Source organism: Thalassophryne amazonica, chromosome 7, assembly GCF_902500255.1.
Source record: "Thalassophryne amazonica chromosome 7, fThaAma1.1, whole genome shotgun sequence".
Classification (NCBI taxonomy): Eukaryota; Metazoa; Chordata; class Actinopteri; order Batrachoidiformes; family Batrachoididae; genus Thalassophryne; species Thalassophryne amazonica.
The window spans coordinates 6708704-6734368 of record NC_047109.1 but is presented as its reverse complement, the minus strand read 5'-3'; the positions used below and the strand labels follow the sequence as shown (position 1 = coordinate 6734368).

General features: G+C 42.4%; 1 protein-coding gene across 36 annotated transcripts in view; it reads right to left on the bottom strand.

The window, feature by feature from the left end:
• The window catches only part of rims2a (regulating synaptic membrane exocytosis 2a), a 725652-nt gene that overhangs the window by 617637 nt on the left and 82350 nt on the right, over positions 1-25665 (bottom strand). For 22 of the 36 annotated variants that reach the window (XM_034173773.1, XM_034173780.1, XM_034173800.1 and 19 more), the window contains exons 2-3: positions 3702-3734; positions 2220-2312 (exon numbers count right to left, since the gene is read on the bottom strand). The exons of 13 other annotated variants lie outside the window; for them this stretch is intronic. In XM_034173773.1, the coding sequence (XP_034029664.1) occupies positions 2220-2312; positions 3702-3734 (126 nt within the window). The remainder of the gene's footprint in view (positions 1-2219; positions 2313-3701; positions 3735-25665) is intronic. One more of the 36 variants, XM_034173767.1, reaches the window with a different exon arrangement.

The following is a 25665-nucleotide window of genomic DNA, read 5'->3' as shown; positions in this document are numbered from 1 at the left end:
CAGACATAAAGAGACGTGTTTATGAGCTTTGAGCCCAGTGAGTAAGTTTGAGATGGTCCTCGTATCAAATGGAGCTTGACTCAGCAGCAGACAGCTGGTGCTCAGTGGCGAGTCGGTCAAATGTAGGTGACACTGCTGACGAGTAATCATATGCTGCTCATTGTCCCACCCCATGCTAGCGTATCGATGCTCTCTTACCTGTGAGCTGCACCGCAGCAGCTCCACATACAGTAACCTGCAACATGAGACACTCTCTTGGAGACACGACAGTCCAAATATGTCAACAAACAGGATCAAATACACACACGCTACACACACTGCAAAATGTTTCTCAAGAAGAAACAAATAATAATCTTTTTAATACCCCAATTCCAACGAAGTTGGGACGTTGTGTAAAATGTAAATAAAAACAGAATACAATGATTTGTAAATCCTCTTCAACCTATATTCAATTGTTTTTGTGCAAATATTTGCTCATTTTGAAATGGATGCCTGCAACATGTTTCAAAAAAGCTGGGACAGTGGTATGTTTACCACTGTGTTACATCACCTTTCCTTTTAACAACACTCAAGCATTTGGGAACTGAGGACACTCATGATTGGGTATAAAAGGAGCATCCCCAAAAGTCTCAGCCATTCACAAGCAAAGATGGTGCGAGGACCACCACTTTATGAACAACTACATGAAAAAATGGTCCAACAGTTTAAGAACAATGTCTCTCAACGTTCAACTGCCAGGAATTTAGGGATCTTCAGTCCATAATATAATCATAAGATTCAGAGAATCAAAGCCGAAAACCAACGTTGAATACCCGTGACCTTCGATCCCTCAGGCGGCACTGCATTAAAAACCATCATTGTGTAAAGGATCTTACCACGTGGGCTCAGGAACACTTCAGAAAACCATTGTCAGTTAACACAGATCATCTCTACATCTACAAGTGCAAGTTAAAACTCTATCATGCAAAGTGAAAGCCATACATCAACAACATCAAGAAACACTGCCGCCTTCTCTGGGCCTGAGCTCATTTGAAATGGACAGACATAAAGTGGAAAAGTGTGCTGTGGTCTGATGAGTCCACATTTTAAATTGTTTTTGGAAATCATGGACGTCGTGTCCTCTGGACAAAAGAGGAAAAAGACCATCCAGATTGTTACCAGCACAAAGTTCAAAAGCCAGCATCTGTGATGGTATGGGGGTGTGTTAGTGCCCATGACATGGGCAACTTACACATCTGTGATGGCACCATCAATGCTGAAAGGTACATCCAGGTTTTGGAGCAACACATGCTGCCATCCAAGCAACGTCTTTTTCAGGGACGTCCCTACTTATTTCAGCAAGACAATGTCAAGCCACATTCTGCACGTGTTACAACAGCGTGGCTTCATAGTAAAAGAGTGCAGGTACTAGACTGCCAATATGTAGGTAATATGGCCAATATGTAGGTAAGGGTTCATTCTGGGAATGGTCAAGTTCACTGGCGTCAAGGAATTTGATTTTCAACTCGATTTGTACCAAAGCACACATATAGAAAGATTATGTAATTATTCTGAGAAGCTGAAATCAAAAGGTCAGTCCTTTGGGTGACAGTCAAAGTCACTGGGGACAGTTAAGGTCACTGGGGACACAAAAAAGTCAGAGTCAAAGGTCATATTTCCACCAAGCAATGAACTGTGTTAATTATCAGGAAATTCTGTAAGAAATCAAGCACATCCCTATTGATGGACCACTTACCCTGCCTATGTGTCCTAGTCCTAAGCATCCTTATGCTCATGGATACTGTTGTCTAGTTACCAAAATTGCTTTAGATGTGTCACTCAAAGGTAATGGGTATTTGTGTTATGCTGACTACAACTTATATATCAACCTGTTTTGGGGTCAGTTTATATTTTTCCTCTGGTAATTTTTTTTTATTTATTATACCCCGTAACATTTCATCATAGAGAGTCTAAACTATGTGTTTCAATATGATTGGAGCATTTTTCCATTTTGACCCCTACCTGGATACAGCTACCACCCTGGGATTGCCACCATACAATTTTGTGTAGACCATGGTACACTGAGGCTGGAGTCTAAGTGTTGTTTAGTACCCTAAAGTGATACAGAAAACCATGGACCATGGACTACTATCTCAAACTTTAAAATTGTACAGAAATGGCCCTCAAGTGTGTCTGTATATGTTAAGAGGTGAACTAAAGGAGTCCGAGCTATTACTTACGCGTCTGGCTCAGGCTCCTTGTCATTTTGGGACTTTTGCTGGGGCTGAAGAACGTTATTTACCAGCTCAGTGATCCCACTAAAGGGAAACCACCTGTTCAAATAAGCAAAGTATGACTGGAACATCGCAGTGAGTCATCAAGGGACAAAACAATCTGCCCTGAAAGCATTCTAGGAAGTAGGGCAGTTTAGACGTGAGCAAGAGCAGGGACATTGACTCCAACCAGAACAGAGTAAGGAGAAGGTCAGAACACAGGCAGAGCAGCGACCAGGCTGACAGCTATACTCAGAAATACACAACAAGACACAACCAGAGTCGCGGATGGGAAATAAGAAGCAGGAAAGCTGCACAGCCAGTAGAAGGGGGGGGGGGGGGGGGGGGGGTGTCAAGACATTAAAAAAGAAAACATCTAACATCTAATCTACATGTGTATAACAATTCAAACGATCAACAAGTCAATCAGGTGAGAACGAGCAGCCAGTCAGAAATCAGGGATACAGAGAAGAAAAAAGTCTCAAAGGACTTTGCAGACATTTATCACTAAGATACTTTACTTTGTTCCCATGATGCTTCACTGTTACCAAAGGCTCCCATATGCAAAAGTGTTCCGTGTGGGAATTCAACCAAAGATGCACTACTTTAAAAATGGAGACAAGTCTGAAAGCATTTCAGATTTGTCTCAAGTGAGACAGTGCTACAAACAGAAAGCTAACACTGTGTCTCCACAATTAACTTCAGGTCAACGTATGACCGAATAATTAGCTCAGTGATTCACAAAGTGTCGGCTGCTGCCCCGTGGTGGGGCACAAAAGTAATGCAAGTGGCCATGAGAAGTTGCTAAAAGTAAATAAATGTCTGATTTTGAAATAATAAATATTCTTCACTCATCTGACTCTGAATTGTTGCACTTTGATATTTTTATACACATGCACACGCAATTGTCTCATGTGACAATATTTGGGGTGGGCTACAAAAGATTTTTCGATTTAAAAAAAAAAAAAAAAAAAAAAAATCACAGCTTGACGGCTTTTGTAACTGAGAATAAACCAGTTTAAACCATGATAAAGTCTTGCTGCTGTGCATAATTTGTCATTTGACAGTCTTATGTAGAAGTGAAGCATTATGGTGAAAAAAGTGAAGATCACAGATACAATTATTCAAAAAGTCTGTCTCCATGGGAAAGGGGGCGTGGTTAATACAGTAGAAGTAGTTGTAAGTAAATCTGCCATCACTGATGTCATGCAAGGCGACAGTTTAGCGTGCAGGGCAACATTGCACAATCTGTTGTTACTCATTAAAAAGGACATGAAAACAAAATGCTGCTGTGCAGTCATTCCGCTACCGTGGCAACATTCCATGACGTCAGTGACTCTTCTTTAATTTTCCTCCCAGACAAACAGGAGAAAGCCACATGAAGCACACAGCTGACTGAGGGAAGACGTGTCAAAACCTAGAGCACTCTGGGTAATGTAGTTTACTTACTGTGCTGGCTGAGGCTTTGGTTCTTCTTTGATCCTAAAACATAAGAAAGTGCATGCAGCTCAGTGCATATGGAACACAAAGAGATGAGGAAAACAACAAAAGTCACAAACAATATGGCAGACTAAGGATGTAAAAGGTATTTCAGAATTTAAATAATAACTGAGGATATTAGAAAAGAACAGAATGGGGATGCTAATGGCAAAGACCAATTAAAAATAATGACTTTAAAGATGCCATAAGTTGCAATTCAAAATAAAATACAAGTATACTGCTTCATGTGAGCTAACCCATATGCCTTTTCAGTCACAGTCTGGTTCATAAGTGCTTGGACGATGATTATTTTTGTAATTTTGCCTCTGTGCACCACCACAATGGAGATTAAATTACACTGTCAGGATCCTCTCACCATATAGACATTCATTCAAGGGTTTAACAACTACTGCATGCCCCTACACTACTGTGCATTCGCCCTATTGAGATATCCCATAATCCCTTTTGCACCAGAGAGGTACTGCGGTCAAAACAACATGGAGAAACCGCATGACAACAATTACATTATACTACTAAAATGTAATTTTTATGACTTTCATAATATTTATAAGAGTGCTGCATGAGACCCTGAAACTATTCCAAATAATCCGTGTCTGCTACATTTAACCTGTGTGGATCTTCATGAATGCAAACCAAATTACAGACATCTTATATATATTACTCTGGAACAAACTGCACAGAAAGCGTGGTCAAAGGCCAATAAGCAAGACATTAACCCTCTGGGGTCTGAGGGCATTTTTTGGACAGTTCACTGGCCTGGCATAAATGTTTTATTATTGCTGTTAACAGCTCTCCCTGCATCCCACAATCAAGTTTTACGTCCTTTTTTTTTCAGGACAACCTGTGCTTTCAGAATATATATGTTTTTGTTGTGTTTTATAAGTGTAATAAAGGTTTACAATCAAAAATAGGCAAGGAAAAAATAAAGCGAAAAATTATTTTCCACACACATTTATTCAAAACACACAGCAAACTATAATAAACAACTGTTTTGACACTTTGTAAAGGTAATTTGAGGTCTTGTGTGAAAGTCTGTACAACAAAAAGGTTCAAACAATAAACACAAATGCACATTTTGAACAATATATACAAAATGATCTATGCGTTTTGTTGTCCATTGATATGGTAGCAAGCAACAGAGTTAGCAGAGAAAGCAACAGAGTTATCCAGTAACATTCACATGCAAACTAGTGGAGCAATCCTGATAGTTACACACTCTTTGTTTGAGCACGTGAGATTGTCATCAGAGGCTCTCCGTGTGCTCCTGCTTTCACTGATTGCTGTGCGTAATGGCGCAGGGCGCACTGAGTATGTACTAATAGTATGTACTCATTGGAGCACCCAGGGGGCAACTAAAACGGGCCAACTAGTAACACATCACTCCTGAAAACGATCTTTGGCTTTTCACGTGAGGTAAATCTGCCCTACGATTGGATTTTGGAAAACCATGTGACGGTGAACCAATTCCGATTGGACACTCACATTGCGCACATCATCACACAGCTTCTATGAGGAGTACAAAGATGGCCGATGGCTGACTCGAAAGTCTGCGGAGTTAACTTTTCAGCAAAAAAAAAAAAAAAAAGAGTAAGTTTCTATCTCATATCATTCAACAGTTATTTATAATTTAGTAACGCTTAGTCTTAGTCGTCGTATACAACGGCGTCGACCCCAGAGGTTTAAAGAGTAAACTTCACTTTCCCCCAAAATGACTTGAACAGGAAGCGAGTGCAGCTCACAGCGATTCCCACTGAAAATAACAGAGAAACAAACTGAGCTTCTCACGTGTTTACATAAAACAAACACAACAACAACATCTAAAAACCCAGAGAATATATTCACCAGAGCTTTAGGCACAATATACAAAGAGTTTTACCTTGTGATGTTAATGCTGTTGTCTGTGTGCAGCTGTTAAATTGCAGCCTGATCTGAACATCTCAGTGCATTTCTCAATGTTGTTGACATCTCGCAGAGCGGCGAAGTCTATGAGATTTTGTGAGATTTTACGGGATTTGAAACCTCAATAGGGCGAATTGTGCAATGTTTGCCTGTTGCATCATCAGTCACAGCATAACCATGATGTTTTTCCCCAAAAAACAGCTACAATACATACAGTGCTGAGAAACAGCATTCACACCCTTGGCCTTTTGCACAGATTAGGAAGCTGCACACACCACTATACACTGATGAGACAGAGGTGGAGAGGGTGAAAACCTTCAAATTCCTCAGCACTCACATCAGTGATGACCTCACCTGGTCTTACAACACCCAACAGATCATCAAGAAGTCCCAACAGAGACTGTACTTTCTGAGAAGACAGAAAATTTGGTGTGTCCGCTAAAATTCCAAGCAACTTCTACAAGTGTACGATTGAGACTGTCCTCACCACTGCCATCACAGTCTGGTGAAGTAATTGCACAGTCCAAGACAGGAAGGCTCTCCAGCCTGTGATGAAGACATCGCAGTACATCCCTGGGGCAGTCTTCCCCTCACTGCAGGACATTTACCAAACCAGAGTCCTACGTAGGACACCCAACCTCATCAGGGACAGTACACACCCCCAACTCTCACTCTTCACACTCCTACCATCAGGCAGACGCTACAGGAGTCTGAAGTCTAGGTCTACTAGGCTGGTGAACAGCTTCTACCCACAGGCCATTAGGCTTCTCAATAACTCTTTGACACACTGACCCCCCCCACCACCTGAGTGACTGGTATTTCACTGTCATTCTTCTCCTCATCATTATTACAGTCATCCTCTAAAGTCCCGTTTACACATAGCCGGTAAACCCTCCCGGAAGCCTCCCGGCAGAGATTTTGCCCCCTCCGGGCCGTTTTAGGGATCACATGTGGTAGTTAACGCCGGCGCATGGGGGCGCGGTTTGGTTCCGGCTTCACCGGGAATCGTCGAAAAATTATTCAACATGTCGAATAATTCCGGGAGCGCTCCTGGAGAAGTGGCCTGACAACGGAGATAACACGAACAACGGCGTTTCATACTTTTTAATCACCGTATCATCCCGCACCTTCCTGTAGTCCCGCAGTTTACACCGTCGTAATTGGCGGCAGGCGTTGTATCCCTAACCAACGGCGTGTAAAACGACGATAGAGCCCACATCGGCGTCCTCAAAGGTGTTTTAACCGGTGACAGAGGCAGACAAAATGGCGGCGCTAGCGGACAGTACGCTGTTCTAAACGCCACCTCCCGGTTAACGGCGTTCCAAACGGCCGATAGGCGGCAGTCAGTATAAAAACGCTAGCGCGCTGCATGCAGGTCTCTCACTCGCGGCCAGCTTCAGATATTTTTGCAGAGAAGCTCCAGTATACCTCCTAAAATAAAATTGGCAGCGGCAAGGACTTACCAAGAGGTCTGGCTCAGAAGCATAGGGTAGTGCTGTGGTGTAGACGAGCAACATGTTGAGGCGGGAAAAAAGGAGAAAAAAGAAAAGACTGCGAGATGAGCTCCCTGTCACTCCCTCCCCCTGCACTGACAGCTGCTTCAGCCTATTATACTCTGGGGGTGGTGCCTATAAGCAAAAGTTCCTGGAGTAACGCAGGATTTGCCTGGATAAATCCAACGGTACACAGGGCATTATCGGCGGCAGCAAAATACCGCCGTTCTCACGCGCGTCTTAACCTGCGATTGTAAAGGATAGAACTGAGTATTAACCCCCGTTGCCTGACGTGTGCCGGATGCTACGGCGTCAAAACTCTGCTTTATTCGGCGGATTTAGCGGCATTTTATCCGCGTATTTGCGGCTAGTATGGCGCTCAAAACGCTGGTGAAATGCTCCGCCCCTTTCCACCGTGAAAACAGCCAGAACTACTGCGAACTTCGGTCTACGTACTACCCGCGGACAAAACCGTCTGTGTAACCTGGGCTTAAGTATTTATTATAATAGCTCTGTTCACTATTTATGCACCCATGCACCTTACGACTCCAAAATTGCCAATACTGCGTAAACTGCACATCCTCTAAACTGTATATCCTTTAAATATTGTATATAATACATTCTTCAGTCTAATAATGTGTATTTTATAATGTGTTTTCTTTTTTAAATCATCTGATGTGAACTTTCTACATGCAGATTTTCTAGGGAGAATGAACAGAGCAAGAATGTGTGGTATCACTGCCTGTTTTTACTGTGCACTGTTATCCTCCTGCCTACCAGGACATACACACATACACTCAACAAAAATATAAACGCAACACTTTTGGTTTTGCTCCTATTTTGTATGAGATGAACTCAAAGATCTAAAACTTTTTCCACATACACAATATCACCATTTCCCTCAAATATTGTTCACAAACCAGTCTAAATCTGTGATAGTGAGCACTTCTCCTTTGCTGAGATAATTCATCCCACCTCACAGGTGTGCCATATCAAGATGCTGATTAGACACCATGATTAGTGCACAGGTGTGCCTTAGACTGCCCACAATAAAAGGCCACTCTGAAAGGTACAGTTTTGTTTTATTGGGGGGGGGGATACCAGTCAGTATCTGGTGTGACCACCATTTGCCTCATGCAGTGCAACACATCTCCTTCGCATAGAGTTGATCAGGTTGTCAATTGTGGCCTGTGGAATGTTGGTCCACTCTTCAATGGCTGTGCGAAGTTGCTGGATATTGGTAGGAACTGGTACACGCTGTCGTATACGCCGGTCCAGAGCATCCCAAACATGCTCAATGGGTGACATGTCCAGTGAGTATGCCGGCCATGCAAGAACTGGGACATTTTCAGCTTCCAAGAATTGTGTACAGATCCTTGCAACATGGGGCCGTGCATTATCCTGCTGCAACATGAGGTGATGTTCTTGGATGTATGACACAACAATGGGCCTCAGGATCTCGTCACGGTATCTCTGTGCATTCAAAATGCCATCAATAAACTGCACCTGTGTTCTTCGTCCATAACAGACGCCTGCCCATACCATAACCCCACCGCCACCATGGGCCACTCGATCCACAACATTGACATCAGAAAACCACTCACCCACACGCCGCCACACACGCTGTCTGCCATCTGCCCTGAACAGTGTGAACCGGGATTCATCCGTGAAGAGAACACCTCTCCAATGTGCCAAATGCCAGCGAATGTGAGCATTTGCCCACTCAAGTCGGTTACGACGACGAACTGGAGTCAGGTTGAGACCCCGATGAGGACGACGAGCATGCAGATGAGCTTCCCTGAGACGGTTTCTGACAGTTTATGCAGAAATTCTTTGGTTATGCAAACCGATTGTTTCAGCAGCTGTCCGAGTGGCTGGTCTCAGACGATCTTGGAGATGAACATGCTGGATGTGGAGGTCCTGGGCTGGTGTGGTTACACATGGTCTGCGGTTGTGAGGCTGGTTGGATGTACTGCCAAAATCTCTGAAACGCCTTTGGAGACGGCTTATGGTAGAGAAATGAACACTGAATACACGAATACACATTCCTGCTGTCAGCATGCCAATTGCACGCTCCCTCAAATCTTGCGACATCTGTGGCATTGTGCTGTGTGATAAAACTGCACCTTTCAGAGTGGCCTTTTATTGTGGGCAGTCTAAGGCACACCTGTGCACTAATCATGGTGTCTAATCACCATCTTGATATGGCACACCTGTGAGGTGGGATGGATTATCTCAGCAAAGGAGAAGTGTTCACTATCACAGATTTAGACTGGTTTGTGAACAATATTTGAGGGAAATGGTGATATTCTGTATGTGGAAAAAGTTTTAGATCTTTGAGTTCATCTCATACAAAATGGGAGCAAAACCAAAAGTGTTGCATTTATATTTTTGTTGAGTGTATATGATAGTGAGGAAAATAAGTATTTGAACACCCTGTGATTTTGCAAGTTCTCCCACATAGAAATCATGGAGGGGTCTGAAATTTTCGTGTTAGGTGCATGTCCACTGTGAGAGATAATAATCCCCCCCAAAAACCAAAATAACATACATTCAAACCCATTTCCAATGAAGTTGGGACGTTGTGTAAAATGTAGATAAAAACAGAATGTAGATAAAATCCTCTTCAACCTATATTCAACTGAATACACCACAAAGACAAGATATTTAATGTTCAAACTCATTAACTTTTTTTTTTTGTGCAAATATTTGCTCATTTTGAAATGGATGCCTGCAACACGTTTCAAAAAAAGTTGGCACGGGGCAACAAAAGACAGGGAAGTTGATGAATGCTCAAAGAACACCTGTTTGGAACATTCCACTGGTGAACAGGTTAATTGGAAACAGGTGAGTGTCATGATTGGGTATAAAAGGAGCATCCCCAAAAGTCTCAGCTGTTCACGAGCAAAGATGGGGTGAGAATCACCACTTTGTGAACAACTGCATGAAAAAAATAGTCCAACAGTTTAAGAATAATGTTTCTCAATGTTCAATTGCACGAAATTTAGGGATTCCATCATCCACAGTCAATAATATAATCAGAAAATTCAGAGAATCTGGAGAACTTTCTACATGTAAGCAGCAAGGCCGAAAACCAACACTAAATGCCCGTGACCTTCGATCCCTCAGGTGGCACTGCATTAAAACCGACATCATTGTGTAAAGGATCTTACAGCGTGGGCTCAGGAACACTTCAGAAAACGATTGTCAGTTAACACAGTTTGTTGCTACATCTACAACTGTAAGTTAAAACTCTACCATGCAAAGCGAAAGCCATACATCAACAACATCCAGAAACGCCGCCACCTTCTCTGGGCCCGAGCTCATTTGAAGTGGACAGACACAAAGTGGAAAAGTGTGCTGTGGTCTGATGAGTCCACATTTCAAATTGTTTTTGGAAATCATGGACATCGTGTCCTCTGGACAAAAGAGGAAAAAGACCATCCAGATTGTTACCAGCACAAAGTTCAAAAGCCAGTATCTGTGATGGTATGGGGGTGTGTTAGTGCCCATGGCATGGGCAACTTACACATCTGTGATGGCACCATCAATGCTGAAAGGTACATCCAGGTTTTGGAGCAACACATGCTGCCATCCAAGCAACGTCTTTTTCAGGGATGTCCCTGCTTATTTCAACAAGACAATGTCAAGTCACATTCTGTATGTGTTACAACAGCGTGGCTTCATAGTAAAAGAGTGCAGGTACTACAACCCCTGGCAAAAATTATGGAATCACCGGCCTCAGAGGATGTTCATTCAGTTGTTTAATTTTGTAGAAAAAAAAAAGCAGATCACAGACATGACATAAAACTAAAGTCATTTCAAATGGCAACTTTCTGGCTTTAAGAAACACTATAAGAAATCAAGAAAAAAAATATTGTGGCAGTCAGTAACGGTTAATTTTTTAGACCAAGCAGAGGAAAAAAATATGGAATCACTCAATTCTGAGGAAAAAATTATGGAATCACCCTGTAAATTTTCATCCCCCAAATTAACACCTGCATCAAATCAGATCTGCTCATTGACATTGACCCTATGCTGACATTGACCCTATGTGTCTTTTTGCAAGGAATGTTTTTGCAGTTTTTGCTCTATGGCAAGATGCATTATCATCTTGAAAAATGATTTCATCATCCCCAAACATCCTTTCAATTGTCCAAAATATCAACATAAACTTGTGCATTTATTGATGATGTAATGACAGCCATCTCCCCAGTGCCTTTACCTGACATGCAGCCCCATATCATCAATGACTGTGGAAATTTACATGTTCTCTTCAGGCAGTCATCTTTATAAATCTCATTGGAAAGGCACCAAACAAAAGTTCCAGCATCATCACCTTGCCCAATGCAGATTCGAGATTCATCACTGAATATGACTTTCATCCAGTCATCCACAGTCCACAATTGCTTTTCCTTAGCCCATTGTAACCTTGTTTTTTTCTGTTTAGGTGTTAATGATGCCTTTCGTTTAGCTTTTTCTGTATGTAAATCCCATTTCCTTTAGGTGGTTTCTTACAGTTCGGTCACAGACGTTGACTCCAGTTTCCTCCCATTCGTTCCTCATTTGTTTTGTTGTACATTTTTCGATTTTTGAGACATATAAGTTTTCTGTCTTGACGCTTTGATGTCTTCCTTGGTCTACCAGTATGTTTGCCTTTAACAACCTTCCCATGTTGTTTGTATTTGGTCCAGAGTTTAGACACAGCTGACTGTGAACAACCAACATCTTTTGCAACATTGCGTGATGATTTACTCTCTTAAGAGTTTGATAATCCTCTTTGTTTCAATTGACATCTCCTGTGTTGGAGCCATGATTCATGTCAGTCCACTTGGTGCAACAGCTCTCCAAGGTGTGTTCACTCCTTTTTAGATGCAGACTAACGAGCAGATCTGATATGATGCAGGTGTTAGTTTTGGGGATGAAAATTTACAGGGTGATTCCATAGTTTTTTCCTCAGAATTGAGTGATTCCATATTTTTTTCCTCTGCTTGGTCTAAAAAAGTAACCGTTACTGACTGCCACAATCTTTTTTTCTTGATTTTTTATAGTGTTTCTTAAAGCCAGAAAGTTGCCATTTGAAATGACTTTAGTTTTGTGTCATATCTGTGATCTGCTTTTTTTCTACAAAATTAAACAACTAAATGAACATCCTCCGAGGCCGGTGATTCCATAATTTTTGCCAGGGGTTGTAGACTGGCCTGTCTGCAGTCCAGACCTGCCGCCCATTGAAAATGTGTGGCGCATTATGAAGCGCAAAATACAACAACGGAGACCCTGGACTGTTGAACAACTAAAGTTGTACATCAACCAAGAATGTGAACGAATTCCACCTGCAAAGCTTCAACAATTAGTTTCCTCAGTTCCCAAATGCTTATTGAGTGTTGTTAGAAGGAAAGGTGATGTAACACAGTGGTAAACATACCACTGTCCCAGCTTTTTGAAACGTGTTGCAGACATCCATTTCAAAATGAGCAAATATTTGCACAAAAACAATAAAGTTTATCAGTTTGAACATTAAATATCTTGTCTTTGTGGTGTATTCAATTGAATATAGGTTGAAGAGGATTTGAAAATCATTGTATTCTGTTTTTATTTACATTTTACACAATGTCCCACCTTCATTGGAATTGGGGTTGTACAACTATTTGCGCACACCCGCGGCTGAATGACAGAGTGTGCACTGTGAGAGCCCATCGAAACCGCTCGCGGCAGGTGTCGGCCAAATTCCAACTGACACACACAAACATCTAACACCGCTCACTTGGTACTTAGAAAATATATGGCCATTTACACTATTAACACAAAAACATTCACCAGACAATCTTTGTCGAACTGGATGTGAAATTTGTCTCAGTGCCCCACAAGTGTGTCCACCAACAGGAGCGGCTGTGGAGATCTGTGGATCTGGACGTCATGTATGGAGAACACGTACAGTGTTTGGACGGACAAACTAACAACCGTCCACTGTGAGGCGCGTGTCTGCTCGCTGTCCTCACGTGGACATACGTAAAAACATATATTGCTGTTGTAATGGGGTGCAGCAAGCGCGCACACAGCGTGCACATTGATGGGTTACCCTAGGTGAAACAGAACATCACATCATGCCACCCATGTGAGCTCTGTTCAACATGAAGCGGTGTCTGTCCCACTGCGCCGTCCACAAGACATACGTGTCGGGCAGGATACACGCGCGGGGCCGGCTGGACACTCTGCCAGTCGATGTGGACATGATAAGAGCGCTCTGCTTCATCATTCATGTAATTTCATGACTGTATGTCTGTGACCATGGGTCATCCACAGAGGAACAGACAGAGCATACTTGTACTGTCCGCTTGATAAGAGGGATTCAATAAAATGCGGTGTGATTTTATTTTTTTAAATATGTCCATGACATTCTTGATATCATTTTCCCGCACCTTTAATAGGACAATGATGGTAGCTCAGTGGTAACACTTCTGGCTGACAAACAGAGCTTTTGGAATGTGCAGGTTCGAATCCCATGGGTGGCATGTATTTTTTTTATTTTCACAGCAGCTGTGCAATGTAGTTACACATCGCGCAACTGCTTGCACTGTGTTCCCACGTGCACAAAACCGTCGCAGCAGCAGCGTTCTCACTTGCCCGTCAGCTCGATGTTTTCGTGGGTTGCTCATAAGAGCTGTTTGCCGTAATTTGTACTTAGTCGTACTATGTGTGAAGGGGTCCTAACTGCAGTTCAGTGAAAAGTGTAACCCATTTCAATTTTCCACAAAGAGAAAATTTACTTTGATGAAATCTAATTATTATAAAAAGGACCTTAATTTTTGTGTTATATCACAAAATCACATCTTATTTTATTTCTGATTTATTTTGTGGGGAATCTATGGCAAACAGTGAGTTTGCTCCATTAGATCTTGCAGACAAGGAAGAAGTAACTGTGACCACCAGATATCGACAAATGATACAGCAGACCTGTGTGAGTGTTGTCTTATCTGTTCAGCACATATCCAGCAAAATTATTCTGTGAAAAATGTCCAGATGTCACAAGTGGAATCTCTGGTCACTTGTGTTTACTAGCTGTGTCCCTCACTTTTTTCCTGATTCTACTTTATTATTATTTCTTGCCTTTTTATTGGCATTTTTAGTTCTACCACATTTATTTGGCTCCATGAAAATTAGTAAGGTATATCTTATATATATATTCCAATTCTAAGGTGGAACTATGCTAGTATACTAAGGTATATCTAAATATCTAAACAGGAAGAGTAAAATAGAAGAGCAGAAAAGAGGTAAAGTAGAGCACTTAGGTGCCTGGTCTTGAGAACCAGGGATGGTAGGTTGAAAAGCTTTTTATCCCATGGGAACTCTCCCTACCCACCCAAGCAGCTCAAGAAAAAAAGGATATATATATATAATAGATATAACATGATGTTGATACTCAAAGTTTGACACTTGAAGGTTGGACCCCCCCACCCCCAATGTGATCAATGACCTCCTACAAAAAGTCTGCCATGGTGTCTCATTTTAACCCATGTGAGTTCAAATCCTAATGTTTGCAGACAAGGCAAATTTTGTTCATATTAGTAATAAAAGACTGAATTATTAATTTAAACATTAAAGAATAAAGTTAAAATGATGCCAAAGAAACCCCCCCCCCCCATGACATAACAGAAGTCAAGTGACTTTCTTCACATATTTAGTAAGTTAAAACAACAAAGATGCATCACTGACATAAATGAAGACTTTTGAAAAACACTCCAATTATACAGCCAGTGGAGATGAAATCCAACTGAGTAAAAACAGTCCTTGATATTTACAACATGAGGAAGCCATTGAAGACATACAGACATTTCACAGCACCAGAAGAGGGGAGGAAAAACTCTCCAACAGTCCACTTCAGCTCAAGCTGAACAGAGTAGGAAGGAAAGCTGTGTGAGATCTGTGTCAGATCAGTGAGAAAACACACGAGAGAAGATAAAGTCCTGTGTACCCATCAGTCCCGGTGGTCTGTTTTCCAATGAGCCAGTCCATATTTATCGTCTGGCTGTGTTCTCCTGATGACCTGCAGCGCTGTTCTTTATTGATCCCATCAGCCCCCGTCTCTGTAGTCACATTACCACACTCATATTTATCTGATGGAGCTGCTGCTGCACGGGGACGATCTGTGCACGCATCCAAGCCCATGTGCTCATGAGTATGAGTGCACCGTGCAGACATGCGTGTGTGTGTGTGCACGCGCATGTATTATTTGTCAAGGAGCAGTACAATGAGAGTACAAAATGTCTGCAGTGATGTACACAGTATCCAGGGCGCAGTGGAGGCTGAAGAACAGACGCCGCCTGGTGCAGAGCATCTTTGTTTTTTATGTCCATGTGTAGATTTTTACACTTTTGTTGGTGTCAGACTGACAGGTTTTCTTTTAAGCCACATGCTGCTATTTAATTGACTGATACCACACTGCTCTCTAGTGGACACTGATGGAATTGTGGCATTGTGTTTCTGTACCTTTATGACAGTGTTTCTCAAACTTTTTGGACCAAGGATCACTGAAACATTTTTTTTTAAATTTCAGACATCTGAAAATTCAGGTCATGCTCCTAATGAATGAGGGAAAATGTAATTTTTTATACTGAGAAATCAGGGTTTTTTGTGGACTTTAACGGTAAATACGTCAAAATGGTTAAAATCTGTATTTTTCAAGGATGAGGTTCGAGTATTGTTCATTACTTCCAACTCTTTAGTTGGAAGTAATGATTTATAAAACTGGCATCTAATTTTGCAAAAGAAAGTGCTGATTGGATGGCAGCACGGTGTCTTAGTGGTTAGCACTGTTGGTTCACAGCGAGAGGGTCATGGGTTCAATTTGCGTGGGTTCTCTCTGGGTGCTCCGGCTTCCTCCCACATCCAAAGACATGCAGGTTAGGTGGATTAGAAACTTTAAATTGTCCGTAGGTGTGTGTGTGTGCGGGTGTGTTTGTTTGTCTATATGTGGCCCTGCCACAGACTGGCGTCCTGTCCAGGGTGAACCCTGCCTGACGCTCTATGACTGCTTACAAGGTCTATTAGATAATAAACCGACCCTTTTATTTATTTATTTTTAACTATATGGATTTGAATGACGTGCGATTACACCAATCATGCTTGAACCCTCTGTGCGCAATGCGTGAGTTTTTTTACGCGTGTCGGTGACGTCATTTCCCTGTGGGCAGGCCTTGAGTGAGATGTGGTCAGCCCCCACTCGCCGGAATTCCTTTGTTTCACACGCTGCTCGAGACAGCGCGCGTTGCCTTTATCAAATGTTTTCTGGACCTGTGAGGAATATCCGAGTGGACACTATTCGAGAAATTAAGCTGGTTTTCGGTGAAAAGTTTAACGGCTGATGAGAGATTATGGGGTGTTTCTGTCGCTGTAAGGACTTCCCACGGAGCGGGACGTCGTGCAGCGCTTCCAGGCGCCGTCGTCAGCCTGTTTCGACCTGAAAACATCCTAATTTAAGGCTTAGTTCACCCAGGACGTCGTGATGAGAACAGAGAGAAGATTCAGAAGAGGCCGGCATGAGGACTTTATGCAGACATTCCACTGTTTAAGGACATTGTTTAATGAAAGACGTGCGTGCAAATTCGCCGAGTCGTTTCCGTGACGACTCGGCAAATCTGTGTGCGCCGCGACAGGAAAAACACCTCCGTGTTGAAAACCATTTGTAAAATTCAGGCGGCTTTTGATGGCTTTCAACAAGCGAGTAACTGAGAAATTGTTTAACAGCTTGGGCATGTTCCAACTTGCCCGTTAAGGTTTCCAACGGAGGTGTTTTTCCTGTCGCGACCCCCCGCAGTCGGGTCCGGCCCGACATGCGACTCTGCCCGCACGTTCTTTCATTACAAAATGTCCGTTAACAATGGAATGTCCGAATAAACTCCTCCTGCCGACTTCTTCTGAAAGTTCTCTGTTCTGACCACTTCCTGGGTCAACAGAGCCTGAAATGTGGAAGTTTTCAACTTGAAACGGCGAGACGCTGCCGCCTTGAAGCACAGATCGCCGTCAGGCACCGTGGGCCGTCCTTACGGCGACGCTACCAGACCAAAATCTCTCAGCTGTTAAAATTTTTACTGAAAACCAGCTGAATTTATCGAATGGTGTCCACTCAGTTGTGCCTTACAGTTTTGAAAAAATTTTGATCAAACAAAGCAGCAGTCTGAGCCATTCCTAGTAAGTAATAGTCCCTTCGGCTGCTCCCTTGTTTGCACTTGGGGTCGCCACAGCAATCCAAGGTGGATCTGCTTGTTGAATTGGCACAAGTTTTACCGCCGGATGCCCTTCCTGACGCAACTCCACATTACATGGAGAAATGTGGCAGGGGTGGGATTTGAACCCGGAACCTTCTGAACTGAAACCAAGTGCATTAACCACCCTAAACAATGAAAAAAAAAAAGGACGAGAGGGTGGGCCACTCCTCACTCAAAGACTGCCCACAGGCGAATGACGTAACCGACAGGCGTGAAAAAAGCTCTCGCATGCCCACGAGGGTTCAAGCATGTCTGACGTAATCACACGTGATTCAAATCCATATGGTTTTTGAAAAAAATAATAAGGTCGGATACTTTTCTAATAGACCTCGTAGATAGGCTCCAGCCCCCTGTGACCTTTACTTGGACTAAGCGGTTGAAGATGAGTGTGGGTGAGACATCTGACTCCCAAAATAACCAGAAGCAGGAGGTCTGCTACCCACTCCAGCAATACATTACTATCATTACTATTAGACTTGTTTTAAACACACTGACAAACACTTAAAGTTCCAAGACATTAATTTAAATGTGATATTTTACCAATATACTCAAAGTGACCTCCTATGGTCATAATGTATGTTTTTCCAAATAACAGAACACAAAAGCACACAGAGGTAGTTCAGACTTGTGTCCCCTCACGTATTCTGGTCTCAAAGTGCACCACCACTTTGTCTCCCCACGTGAACAGGAGCGCTCCAGCCATCAAAGCAACACGCACGCACATCAAAGTATCAGGCCCATGTTACACGGCCTTTAAGCTGTCGGGTTGTCTAACAATAAAATACATGAACTTGTTTCTATAAATTTAGCCATTTTCATAGGGGGCGTGGACATTTGACCTTGACCTTGTTCCGTGACCAATTCAAACAAAAACAATCAAATCAGGATTAGAAAGTTTTAAGACTTCTTACAATGACACTTACACACAGTTACAGTATATAAACAGCACGTCCTGCAGGCTGCACGCCGTCCTCCCATCATGCTCCTCTTCACTGCAATATCATGCATTCAAGGAACTGCAGTTTTTGGTCGCTATATTCAATATATTCACTTTGACACACACACGCGCGCGCAGTGTGCACAGGACAATGGAGTGTAAAGCCTCACCACTGTGGCAGGAGAAAATGAATGTTACTTGTCACAGAGCTAAAAATGAGGGCTAATGGTTTTCACAGAAACACCATGTAAACACTAACATCATACAATAATTTAATACAACTTGATATGTGGATGAAGGGCAAGGATTTGTTTTGCTTAAAGGTCAAGGGCATCAGGTCAAAGGCTTTGGCTTGTCTGTTTGTTTGTTCCCGTATCCCTCCCAGGTCCTTTGGTTCATTTCCAAACACCATAAGTGGATTACGCTCAACCCTAGAATTGTCCTAAAGAGTTTTGTTTTGGCAAAAGTCAAGTCATTGGGTCAAAGGTCAAAATTTAGATTTTGCCCACCCACTCAGATGTCCATCAAACATGGCACATATGTGTAACTGGGTTCTGGAACTGCCCAAGCAAGTTCAAATTTAGCAAAGTCAGTCACTGAAGTTAAGGTTAGTGAGGTCAAAGGTCAACATTTAGGGCCCCTTCACACATAGTGTGAAGTTGGACGAAGTGCCACTAGTGCGCATGATGCAGGAATCGTGGTGCAAACGTGTAATGTCATCCCTGCCCATGGGCGGCACCAGGGGCGCTAGAGCTCCCCCTGGATTGGTCATAGCAACCCCCCAAGAAAATAATTCCTGATTTTTTAAAGGCCTTGTCCACAATCAACTAAACTTCTGCTGTACAATCTTTTTTTTGTCATTTTCAAAAAGTGTCCCATTCAAAAAAATCTCCATTCTCACTGATCCAGTGAAACCGCATGAAAATGCTGTAGTACACATGCCAGGCCTGTATGTGGCACTGTAACGCTTCTGCAAAAAAATGAAGACGTGGAGCTAACAACAAAAGCTAAAACTTTAGAAGTCGGCTCTTGGATTAAATAAAGTCTTTTTAATCTGACATGTTGTGAGGATTCATCATCACAGCTGAAAAACTGTTCTCCACCTGACACCCTTGTTTTGGAAGATGACGTCTGGAAATGCATTAATTTGTTATGATGGAAGTTACTTGTTAAGGCTTTTTTTTTTAAGGTTTTTTTAAAGAAGTTCCTCAGTGTCTGTCTGCTCTGGGTGAGTTTCTCAGACTGAGCTGGAGGATGTCAGCACTTTGTCCCACCACCAACAAGAAGAAAAAAATAATGTGCTAAATTAGACTGTTAAATTACACTGTTAAGAACATGTTATAGTGGCAGGGTGATGACATCCTTTCAGTTTTCCACAGTAAGACACTTCTGGCATTTTCAGATTTATGTGATTAGATAAATATTTCACTCATAAAAGAAAATAAACATTCATCAACAGAACTGATTGTTTTATATAAAATGAGTGTAACGTGATGTTCAGTGACATCACATTCAACAATGTCATAATAATAATAATAAATTTAATTTATAATGCACCTTTCATGAATAAAAATCTTAAAGTGCTACAGGGAAAAAAATAAAACCAAGGATAAATAAGAGAATAAAAAATAAAATCTTAAGCTAAAAACAGTCACCAGACTATAATAAATCCAAATAAAATAATAAAATAGAATTAAAAGACAAAGATGCAACAGATTCAAATTATTGAGACCTGTGATGGCCTGTCTAAACAGGCATGTCTTGAGGCTTTTTTTTAAAGCTTCTACAGTCTGTGGAGCCCTCTGGTGGTCAGGGAGGGAGTTCCAAACATGAGGGGCAGCAGAACAGAAGGCCCTGTCTCCCATGGTGTGACGTTTGTTGCGAGGGAGATGGAGAAGATTAGTGTTGTACGAATGGAGGGTGTGTGAGGAGTGAGGAGGTCTTTGAGGTATGTGGGGGCATTGCCATGGATGCAATCTTAAAATGGATTCTGTAGGTGATGGGGAGCTGCACTGCTTTGAAAGTATTGGAGCCTTTGAAGGTGTTTTCCAGAGATCCCAAAGAGCAGGGAGTTCCAGTAGTCAAAGGAATGGACGAGTTTTTCAGCATCAATGATGACATCGTACTGCAGGGAGTGTATTTTCAAGTTGCTGAAATGGTTCAGTTTTTGCTGGCCAAATATCCATGAGTGGAACTGGAAAGAGGTGAAGTCTGTGGCCTAAAGAACTACCCGAGGAACAGCAGTAGGCACAGACAAACCAATGACTCCTGGCAATTAACCCTCAGAACACAGACTCTGGACAGCAACCAAATCATTGATGCTTTTGCTCTTAAGCACAACAACATGTGCATTGTGCTGTTATGAAGACATCAATGGGAGGTGAAAGATTTTTTCCTCTGCCTGCTGTTGGCATTTTTCTCCTGAGGCTACAGGCTACATGTGTAGGTCTGTGGATAGTTGTATTAAACAGTAGTCTTGGTTTGTGATTTTGGTCAATCTGTATATCATTAGTGACTGTCGCAGATCAGAATGTGGCTGTGTGTACGCACGCCTGTGAATGTGGCAGAGATGTAGCAGAGAGCTGTCATGACACATGAGCCCATAACACCCTCATAAAAATACCAGACTCCCCCACAGCACCTGCAGAAAAAAAAAAATCTCTGAAGCCACCACTGTCCCTGACTCCAACGCCTCGTACACCTGTTACTACAACTATTTGCGCACACAAGCGCCTGAAAGACAAAGTGTGCGCTGTGCGAACCCATCACACCCTCTCACAGCAGGTGCCGGCCAAATGCCAGGTGACACGCATGAACACCTATGGCACTTAGAAAATGTGTGGCCAGTCGCATTCTTGGCATAATAACAGACTATTGACAATCACTTTTGTACTCGCAGAGAAATTTGTCTAAGTCCCACACGAATGTGGCTTTGGTGTGTGCACTGAGATGACAGGAGGTGTGTCCTCCCACTGAAGCGGCTGTAGAAATCTGTGGATCTGAACAGTCCAGTTGGACACCACATACTGTGTTTGGAGAGACATGGACAAACAACTGCCCACTGTGATGTGCGTGTGTCTGTTTGCTGTTATTAAGTTTATATAAATAAAAACATATCACTGTGGCGATGTGCTGCAGCAAGCGAGCGCACACATGGACAGGCTGCTCCCAGGTCGAATCGGACTGTCAGATCAAAACACGCAGCAGGCGAGCTCACTGTCACATCACCCACGTGAGCTCTGTTCCACATTATGCGGTGTCCTGCTGTGCGTCGTCCACAAGATGTGCGTCATCCACAAGATGTGCGCTGCCAGTTGGAGACACGCCAGTAGATGTGGACATGAATGAGACAAGTGAACTGCTTCTCATTCATGTCATTTTATGACTGTATGTCGGTGACCATGGTTCATTTACAGAGGAACAGACAGATCATATTTGTATTGCTCGCTTGATAAATGCGGTGTTTTTATATGGTGTGTAATTTTAATTTTTTTTTTTTGTAATACTTCCATGTCCTTCCTGATATGAGGCAGATTCCTGCAGCTTTCAAAGAACAGCTCCGTAACTCAGTGGTAAAGTCTGACTGGTAATCAAAGTTTTGAAAGGTGTGAGTTTGTGTCCAGTAGGTAGTGTGTTTTTCTCTTCCTCGTTTTTTTAAAAATGATTCCACATAAGCGGCTCGATGTTGTCCCACAGGTACCGGCTGGTTTTTATTATTTTATTTGTGTCATATAACCGGCGCCATGTGCTGCACCTGGCACTGTTCCTGCTCGACAGACACCGGTGGGCGCATATACCTTGCACTGGGTTTGTGCACGCCTGCCCATCAGCACAATGCTTTGTACGCTAATTTCAAACGGTTTCGCGCTGTTTTGCTGTTTTCGTCCAAACGCCGCCAAACTTTGCACTGTGTGATGGGGCCATTAGGTTTTTCACTCCAATTTTCAGCAGAATTTGCATGACTATTGGAGGTTTTTCTATCAGTGAAGGCTGACCCTGAAGTGCCCTCAAACAATTAATTTTGACAAAGGTCAAACTATTTGATTTTCAACCCAGTTTAGACCAGATGTGGCACACACTTGGTTTCTGAAGAGTTCTGTTCATTAAAAACATCAGTACTCTGATTTTAATATGTTTCCCAGCCATCTATTAAAGTAGTATGCACTGAATATCTTTGAACGACATGTGGACTCAGGCTGGAGATGTAAAAGCTTCACTCCATCCATGAATTTGTTGCCAGTGCGACTGCATTACTGCAGATTTGAGCCATGAAGGTTTAGAGGAAGAGTTCTCAGGTTGCAGCTCATAAATGCTGACATAAGTTTTACAGAAGAGTTACTCATGGTCTTTGCAAGTATGACACCACTGAGTGCAAATAGATACAGATGCCTGAAAGGAGCACGATGTTCACAGCTGGACAGTTATACTGTGTTTCTTGTCCTCTCTAAGTCAATGTTCTGCAGCTTCTCTGCTCTCCTTCATTTGTGGTGTTCAAAGACATTCCAGAAAGGGCCAAGTGGCTGCAAGTTTTCTTTGCAGTCACTGACTCCAGCAGGTGGTTTCACGAATGAACTTATCCCATCTGCTCAAAGTGATGTTAAGCAGTGCAGCCTCTTGGTATCAGGTGTGGCACAAACCAGAGGGACACAAATGCAAGCTCGCAAGACTGATAAAGTTCAAATGGTTTAATAACAGGCAGGGGTTCGGTACACGGGTGGTCCAGCAGCGATGCAAAGGTAGCAAAAGAACAAGAGGCTGAGACGTGGTACAAAAAACAGGCACAGGTCAAAAAACACAGTGTAAGAGCTATCAGAGGCAAGGCAAAGTTAAGGTAAAAAACAAGGCAGAGTCAAAATACTTACAGGCACGAACAAAGCAAGGAATTGGGCTGGAAGGTGTACAGAGACAACGAACTGGCAGTGAGCTGTGAGACTGTGAGGGCTTAAATAACTGGTGGTGTAATCAGTTAAACAAGATCCAGGTGTCAGTGAAGGTTCTGGAAGGGGCGTGACCGGGGAAGACAAAGATTGTGCACAGTGCAAGAAAGTGAAGGCAGGAAAACACAGAGTGGAGTGATGAAAGAGACAAAGACACGTGAGCAGGTGCAAGAGTGGAAGTGGTAGAAAACACAGAACAAAAAGAGTCATAGTCACAGACGAGGACACAAGAGCTGGTGTAGGGGCAAAAACAGAAACCATGGACAGATTAAAATACAACTAAAACCAGGACAGTGCATGAACATGAGAACTGAAAACAAAACTGGACATAACTGAAATCACAAAAGAGAAGAGCCAAAATAAACTACTGATAAACAGAGAATAAACAAACCCGATGACTACAGAATAATGCAATTAATGAAACAAGATAACTGATAAACAGAAATTGCAATACATAACAAATGGAACATAATCAGATTAAAAACACTGACGATAAATAATAACAAAACCCTGTGACTAAAGCATAATATAATAAATGTGATAAACAATGAAACTAAGACTAAAGCAACTAAGGGACCAAGACTGAAAGCAAATAATAAACAAAGCAAAACAAAATATGTGACAAAGAAAAGATACACAGAGAATAAATGAAACAAAAGCAAACATAAAATGAACATGACAATGATAATAAGACATGGCATAGAGGCTCAGAACATGGAAAAAAGGTCCAAAATCATAACAGCTGGCCCCAAAAGGGCCAGACCATGACACTTGGCCCTTTCCTGAATACTTTGGACACCACTGTCAGCATGTGCCAAAAGAAAAGCACTGATTCATCACATTTCTCCACAACCAGAACACTGTATATATCATGTGCACCAACAGCAAACAAGGCAAAGAACAACCTGCAACAGGCAAAAGAAACAGAGTGTGGAGGCAAGATCTGGAGAAAGATCATGATGATTTATTAATGCTGCTATCAGTGGATGTTACAGGTAACACAAAAACATGGCTCTTTGGCCAGTATCCACCAAATCTGCTGTGTGGATGAAGGTCAATGTAGAAACTGTCTATGTGCCTTCTGCTGTTCATGAATTTTTACTTCTTTTGAAGAAACTCTTTCCAGTTGACCACTCAGGTGCTGTGTGGTCTCTTTTCAGAAGTGGCCTGTGCATATGCTCTGATTTTAACCTCAGTCTCCCTACTCTGGCCAGAGTAGGACCATATGTAACTGGAAGTGTTAATTTATCACTGTCAGTGTTAGTTTTGCACTGGTGACTTTACTGTGTACAGATAGAAACAAGACCTGACAAAGCTCCAGTTGACCAGGTTGGCTTCTTTTAAAACCACGTTAGAGCGTAACTAAGCTGTCTCCATTTCTAATCCGCCATGAGTCCGTGCAGTTGTGTCAATTTTGTCTGAAATCTTCTGTCGTCTGTGGTGACTGACCGACAGTAACACTCAGAATCTTACATTACTGCTCTGTGAGAAGATCTTACAGCCGAGCAGTGACACTGCAGGTGATCCAAATCAACTGTAGACTGAGTGATCACTGGATCACAAGGGAGTAATCCGACTGAGTCAGTAAATACCAATAACATCCATCATTAACACCACCCAAGCTACTTAATACTCCAGAGGTGAAAGGTTACCATAAATCACTCAAAGGCAGGTGAGCTGAAGGGAAAATTCACTTAGACCATCTGTGAAAATCTTTTAGTTAAAGCAATATCTGCCCATTCTATAGAAATGTCTACTTAAAAATAAATAAATCCCATATAACACTGTAATTTCAAAAATGCAAAACTTTCTGAACAAAACAAAAAATTACAAAGTCAATGTGAAGTACGAATGACAATGTAGAAGTTCTGACGTTATTGCCTCAGTATAGCTAAAACATGTGCTCAGTTTTTATGAGTTACTCTAAGAAGTGACTGAAAATCCAAACTGGTAATGGATCACAACAGTACTAATCATTAAAACTGTATTTAAAAAAAAAAAGCTTATATTGCTCAGAGGAGAATTATAACTAAAAAAGAAAAAAAAATGAGGAGGAACGTGATTTAAATGTTGAGACACCTGTTCACTCTATCTCTCCAACAAATGCCAGAAGAAGTGCTGTTTAACACTTTCTCTGCATCTCAAAGAGGATTATGGGCCGATAACTTCCTCTGGCACCGGGTGCTAGCACTGTGTGATAGGCAGGGCAGGAGGGGCGGTGAGAGGCCGAGCGCCTCAAGGCCGACACGCCGGGCCCCGACCACAGCTGGGCCTTAGAAAGAAGTGATAGTATTGAACCCGTGGTGCACGCTCATCAGAATATGCACTGAAGCCAGAGCTCCTGACCGAGGACTAATATTCAGATTGTCAAACAAGTTGGCA